This window comes from Primulina huaijiensis, chromosome 2 (genome assembly GCF_012295235.1).
Source record: "Primulina huaijiensis isolate GDHJ02 chromosome 2, ASM1229523v2, whole genome shotgun sequence".
In the NCBI taxonomy this organism is placed as follows: domain Eukaryota; kingdom Viridiplantae; phylum Streptophyta; class Magnoliopsida; order Lamiales; family Gesneriaceae; genus Primulina; species Primulina huaijiensis.
In genome coordinates, this window is record NC_133307.1 from 16,854,080 (window position 1) to 16,861,460 (window position 7,381).

Genomic DNA, 7,381 nt, shown 5'->3' on the forward strand with positions numbered 1-7,381 from the left:
TAAAAATACCGATGAAATAACACCTAACCATGCAATATTAATGGATTATATGCATAAAAATCATTAAACACATATTTTAAATAAAATCCTACATTCCATTTAGTCGGGTTACGTAGTTCGAATTTCTTTAATCTTACATTATACTTTTCACATTAAAAATAACACTCTTTTTACTAAAATCCATATATATTACACAATTAATATAAAATGATATTTTTGCAATAAAAATAATATTTTAAACACAAAAAATAATCCTTTCTTGAGTCAAATTAGGTTAACTCAGAAATCCGTCTAACAAAATTTATTTGGTATTTTTATATTAACAAAATTTATCTTTACACATTATATTAAGCATGCTCGAGGCATTAGAAGACAGACCACTTCTGACCATTTTGTTTCTTCAAAACCAAGAGACGGGCAAAGAGATCTAATTCGGAAGTATATTTTTCTGGAGATATTGTTTTTACCAACCAAAATGTCTATTTTATATATTCTATTACAAATGCATTTCAATTATTATAATATTATATTTTATTATTTAATTGATTTCTATTATGGAGATTATTTTTAAGTAAACATAATTTAACAGTTGACAAATACAAATATAAAGTTAAAATTTGATAACATGATTATCCAAATTCGTAAAAAGTAAACATAATGGACCAAAATCACAAATTTCCAAAAATTAAAACAATAAAAAACCAGAAACACAAGCAGTGTCCTGTTTCTGTTTCGAATTATTGTTTTCCCAAAAAGAAGACTCCCAAACAAACTATTTACCTATTAATTATTTTCAATGAAACAGCAACAATACAAGCTTTATAAAGCATCTAATAAGTTATGAAACATTAAATGAGGTGATATATTGACATAAAAACATAAGCTTAGCCAAACATACATGCATCACAAATCCAAATGCAACGAAGATGTTTGGAAATCAAACCATTGCCAAGTTTTCATAGAACTGCACTTTGTAACAAAGAATCTCCTTCATCCTTCCTTGAGCTTATGGAAAAAACATAAAAGGAAGGTCATATCGAAATCAGCAAGGAAAAGAAAACAAGAAAAGAAACGAATGAATTCCCATTCCCTTGTCCTTCACGAGTAAGACAATCGCAACTTATTTGACAAATAAATGCAAATCTACACAAACTGAAGACCCTTACGGTACTTGTGGTAAGCCTTGCGCGTTGCTCTTCATCAGCTAACAAAAATGTCATCGTGTGCCCCATGGAAAGCACCAACATCCCTAGTATAAGTGACCACGAGAAAAACACATTTGGATGAAAACAGATAATTTTTAAGAGAAAAACAAGATGGCGACATGATCATAAGCTGGTTGTAGAACTAGACTCTATGAATCTAAATTTGCTTTACCTTTAAATCATCGTTTCCATAATGCTTCTGGAAGTTTGAGTATGTTGTTTCAGTTGGCATGACAGGTACCTTTCCAGTGTCACTGTTTTTTTCTTCTCTTACTCGGCTAAAAATGTGACTATATTCTTCTGCTGAAGCAGGATTGGTTTCATCCCACTCACCGAACTTGGGTATAGCAGGGCTTTTATCAGGCTGCCACAGTAATTAAAATTTCATAAATTTACAGTTGATATATAGTGGTGGTAAACTACGTCCCATGTTTCTCAAAACTCACAATAACTAAGAGCAAATTTGAAATTTCAGGATCTTTTCCAGCATTGAAGCTGTGCTTTACCTCTGTACAAACTCGTTTACATATGGTTTTATTGGACTAGAAGCAAAGATTGTGACTCTTCAGTCTCAACCAGTTCCCACAGTCGAACTTTCAATGAATGATAACTATTAAAATACACCAGCTCAGAGTCTAAAAATAGATCACAACATTGTAGGTTCATGTCTTAAAGGAATGACAAAAAGGGTTTCCAATTAAAAAATAAGTTTAAGGCATAAATTGCCTCACATTAGTCTCTAAACTGAGTGACTCTTGGCAATGGCCCCCAAAACAAATTCTCTGAAAAATCACCCAAAATGTCTCCAATTACAAAATAAGTGTGAGAAGCATAAACTGCTCCACAATAGTCTCTAATTTGATTGACTTTTGGCCCCCAAAACAAATTCTTCGAGAAATCAGCGATCACCAGGCTGATTTGCAATTGGTGATTTTTTTTCATCCATTTCCGTTGGAATGTGGAATTTAGAGTACCGTGCTACACATTCATAAGTTGAGGGGCTTACATGACAAACATTAAATCTTGCAGATTCAAGTGTTCTGATGCTACATTATCTGCTTAAAATACCTAAAGAATTTAATCTTAACCAATCTCAACTCCCATATGCGATTTATCAACTACTTTTGTATGAATAAACCAATAAAATGAGTGAATTTTCGATATGCGTAAGACAGAGTGAGATAAGAAATTACAGTGTCATCGCCTTTCGCCACTGATCTCAACCGAGATCTTCCAGGAGTAGAGGGTGCCAGGCTATGGCTACTTTCAGACGTAGCCTTCCTTTCCCAAGATGGAGAAGAAAATCCACTGTTTTTTCCTCCAACTCTTCCCTGTGAATGCGGATGCAGTGGTGAAGGTTCAACGCTTCGATTAGACCCAGCACTCTGTCGAGAAACCCTTGAAGGTGTATTATTGCCAGAGCTAGGTCTCCGACCTGCAATTTCATTGTGTAGTGGAGAATCGGTAAATCGTCGCATATCACCTTCTTCCCGAATTTTTCGAGTATCATGCCAAGACCCATGCGTGTCTAAGGCCTTAAATGCTTCAGATTCTTGTTTAATGTTTCCAGGTTGTCCACGACCATGAAATTTGTGAGATGGTTCAATTGATGATTTATGAACAGTAAGGTTAGGGCGTAAAGGTGAATGACTAGTTATACGTATGTCACCCTCCTCTTGGCTAGAGAGTAGCTCATGCTTAGGTGATGCAGCAGAAGATAATTTATTGCCTTTAGATTGAATCTCGAGATTTCCTTGATCATTTTGTAACAATTGGCCACTTTTCTTGCCCTTCCTCGCATTATCAAAGCATATGGTATATGGAATTTCTTCGCTTTCCCAATTGCCAAATTGTGGAACCTTTGCGCGCTGCGGTGAGAATCAAGAACAAGCAGGTCCATGAATCGAGAAGAAAAATTAGTATTGAAAGTGTAACATGATAATTATAAAACATGATGATCTCATCCATTATGACTAAAACTTACTAATCCCTTGAGTGAAAATGTAAAGGATAATTTTAAAGGGTAGCTAATAGAGTACATTTCCTATATTTTTTTGTGCGATTTTACTTTCAAATGTCCATGTTTATTCCAACTAAGAAAATATAACAAAAAAGTTGATCATTGACAAGCATAAGATGCTGCCAAATATAGGGTTATAAAATAAAGGCTCTGTGAGGGAAAATCGGTATCAGCTTAATATCACTTGGAGATGAAGATCTAAACGAATGTACAATGATCATAAACTACATGCTTCGCCATTAATACTTCCTGGTTTTATGTGTTTCATTTTATTTTTAATCCTTAAATGGGGGGTGATCTGCCTAGTCTCTCAAATCTGTCTCTTCCACATCATTTAATTCTTAGGTTATGTTTACTTTCAACAAATGTCAAAGCCGAAAGTGAAAACTCGTGTTTAAGCAATTGGGAATTGGATTTTTCCAGTGCCTACACGGATTGATGCTCTCTTAGGTTACCCACAAATTAAATAAGAAGATAATAATAATAAGAACAATAATAATAATAATAATAATAATAATAATAATAATAAGAAGAAGAAAAATAATAACAAGAATAATAATAAGAAGAAAAATAACAATAACAATACCAATACCAATAATAATAAAGAACTAAAAATTAATAATTACACAGCCAGGATAACTTTATTAAGGGTTTGCGAGCCACAAAAGGGTTTGGGAACCACAACAAAAGACGAGCAATAAATTCTAGGTGCCACTTCCAAGTAACATTGGTACACATTTGCTAGTAGTGAAAGATTAGATAGTCAACTTACAGAATAACTAAGAGTACAGGTCAATGTGAGAAGAGTTAGAGTAGTTACATGTATGGTTGGTTATAGTGGAGTTGTATAAATAGAGAATAGAAAGAGAACAGGGACGTAGAAGCATTTTGTAAAGAATTCTCCCAAATCTTTTCTGAGTATAATTGTTCATCTTCATCTATCTTCTTGTGTCTCTTTTCTTTCTTGATTTATGAAGGAGAGTTCCTTGACAAACATCTACTCATTTTTTTAATCTAGATGTTAATTGGTTATCCTCTCCTTTTCGCTCTTGTTTATAGTAGATAATTCTACTGAATTCTTTTTATCTTTTAAATTTCTCAAATACTTAATCAAGGGTGAGCTATAAGGATCTCTTCAATAAAATCTTGAAATTCCTCCTACTTCACTAAGTACTTGTCAGTAGGGATTCCTACCAAAAATTGCTCCGTTTGTGGTTTTCTTCTTTGGTAAACCTGATTGATTGGTCTGACATCAAGCCACCTCAAGTGCACCGGCACTCATGAAGCCTACTTCATTGCACAAGGACACTTCCATAGTTCCCTCTTGACATAGGGAAACATGGACAACCTGATGTATTTTTGCCGTAGGAGGTAAAGATAATCGGTGGCCTCAGTTTCACAAGGCACTTACAGAAGGAGAAAATCATTTCACCTATCGTAAAAGTAATTCCCTGATGCTTTGTGCCCGGAAATTTCTTCATGTTGTTCTGATTTCGATTCAAATTTACCTTAGATTGTTCAAGAACTGTATTATGGTACTTAACATGATTGCTGACCTCTTCTACGGCTTCCACCAAGCAATATATTGGAGGTTGATAATGGACATAGAGAGTGCAAAAAGTTGTGATTCGTGTGGATCTGCAATACATGTCATTCAACTAGAATTCAGCCTAACAAATCAATTTCGGCCGTTTTTTCAGCTAGCTATTACAAAACATCATAGACATGTCTCAAACCGCCGATTAACCACCTTAGTTCTGTTGTTTCTCTGAGTATGACAGTTAAACAACATCTGAGGGAGGTTCCGGATGACTTGAAAGGGGTCAAGCAGTGACTAGTGAAGAGTTGGTCCCAGTGGTTATTATGTGAAATTTGTTAACAATTATGGTAAAATTGCTGGATCATTAAAAATATTTTAAAGAAAGATGGGTTCAGATGAATTCAGATGGGATTCAGAGTTCCAAAAGGCATTTAACCGAATTAAACAAATATTAACTACAGCTCTTGTTGGCTACGCCTGATTTCACCAAGAAACTATCATTGAATATTATGCCTGATTTCACAAAGAACTTAGATGCTTCTCATTAACATACAATAACTCAATGCATCCCGACAACCTCCACAGCTACGTGTCTCATCCACTAACCAAACAATAATAACTCGCGTCAAATTCAGCTTTCACCCAACAGAATCAAGGAAACTCTAATTTCTTTGTTTGGGATTCCCAGTAGAGATTCTCCAGATAAAAACAGACTAATTACCCATTTACAAAATCACCATTCACTCCCAAAATTATACATTAATCTACTTTTTCACGCTCTCGCGATCAAAGCATCCTCCAACTAAAATTCAAATTTTAGAACGTAACACATCTTCAAATAATACAACAAAGGCTGAATCAAACATAGATGTACACCGAACAGAAAGTCTGCTCGAGATCTTCTGCAGACTTCTCAGTACATCTACAATAATATTAATACAGTAACACCGGCTGATACAAAGGTAACAGCAAGCCAACAAACACAAACAAAAAATGCATCATTTCAGAAACATAAACTGACTAATCACAAGAAAAAAATATATTATGAAATGCAACACAAATCATTCAAAAAACAGGAGCAAGAAAACGGAACTATTGAACAGTAATTTTGGACAGTAACTTCAGAGAACATGTATCAAGAAGATACAAAAAGGGTACTCACTTCCATCAATAAAAACAAGAATCTTTCACAAAAGTAGCTTTTCAGCAAAACCCAGATAGATCCACACAAACGCAAATGGAGCCATTTCAAAAGTGTGGGGTTTGAGGTGGAGTGTGGGTGAACCCGAGGATTGGTGCCACCTGTGCACCAATCAAGCTTGTGATGATCCTAATTTGGAAAGGTGAAAGGTATTTGTTTGGGTTATTACCATTACGTCGATTAACCATTTTTTCGAACCTAAAACACGACAGAAGTTTTAAAATTTTTTTTTTTGTGTTTAACATGTTTTTGGACGTATATGATTTAAATAAATATTCATAAGACATTTAATTTAATTTACTTTTGTGTATATAATGTTGGCTACAACTATTCCGGATTTTAAGCAGATATGACTCTTCTTATAAATCTCTAAGAACGGATCTCTTTCTTTCTTTGATTGGCTAACCAGCCCATGATCAGATACTGGATTCATCGTATAGATTATACTAGAGATCCAACGAAATTTGTGTAGAGATTAGATCGTAAAAATTTCAAAATTCCAGCAAAGGCGACAGCGACTTGCAACAGAGCTCAGCGGAAGAAGGGTGAAAAATTTTCTTCAAAAATTGGGAGTGGCCGAAATCTTGTATGTGAAAGAAATAAAATTTTGGTTAACAAAGTTTATGTATAAAAATTATGTTATATTTAAAAGTTTCCTTCTCCAATCAGGATACTGCGATTTCATTATTCAAAATCTCATATATGTATTTTTTACCCATAAAAATAACATGCATAATTAAATTATTATCAACTTTCGATAATATAATATATGTATATATGCATACATATACATGCATATATATACATATATTGTATATATATATTTATTTATGTTTTAAATTAAATAATTTTTATTTAATTAGTCAATTAATTAATTAATCTATTCTAGAATGTTGCACGAGAATTTTTCACTCGTTAGTCACCACTACTAATATTATTATTTAATTAGTAGATTATAAATTTAATAAAAAATAATTGTTAACTCACTATAATCTCGATTGACGATCAGATAGCGCCGATGTGTTGAAGGTACATAACTCTTTCAATATAATGAAAACGAAAATTTTGAAAGACAAAATTTTCCACTGATCCATTTTTGTTATCTTCCAGTTTGTGAACTTTTTCACTGTAACAGATAGTTCCACTCTTCTCATTTAATTACATGTTAATCTAATTTTCATATCTTTCATTATATAAAGTCAACTTATAAATTCATTTATAATCAATCAATTTGATCTCTATCAAACTACATTCGTCAAATTCAACTCCTTGAATTTGACTATTTCAAAGGAAACACATAATCCAATACTTGTTTGACTATCAACGGTTCAGAGATACAATTTAAAACTTTCATTACTCGTTTTTCTTAAAAAGTACTAGAAATTTTTTTTTTATATAATTCATTGGGCCAAAAC

The 7,381-nt window shown here is 33.2% G+C and overlaps 1 protein-coding gene across 1 annotated transcript; it reads right to left on the reverse strand.

Annotated features, from left to right (window-relative positions):
- Positions 1 to 918: 918 nt before the first annotated feature.
- LOC140967325 (RPM1-interacting protein 4-like) lies at positions 919 to 6,122 on the reverse strand. The gene is made up of 4 exons (XM_073427789.1): positions 5,928 to 6,122; positions 2,399 to 3,073; positions 1,378 to 1,569; positions 919 to 1,249 (listed from the first exon to the last, which is right to left on the reverse strand). The coding sequence occupies exons 1-4, from the start codon at positions 5,931 to 5,933 to the stop codon at positions 1,217 to 1,219; spliced, it is 906 nt and encodes a 301-aa protein (XP_073283890.1). The 5' UTR covers positions 5,934 to 6,122; the 3' UTR covers positions 919 to 1,216.
- Positions 6,123 to 7,381: the final 1,259 nt, after the last annotated feature.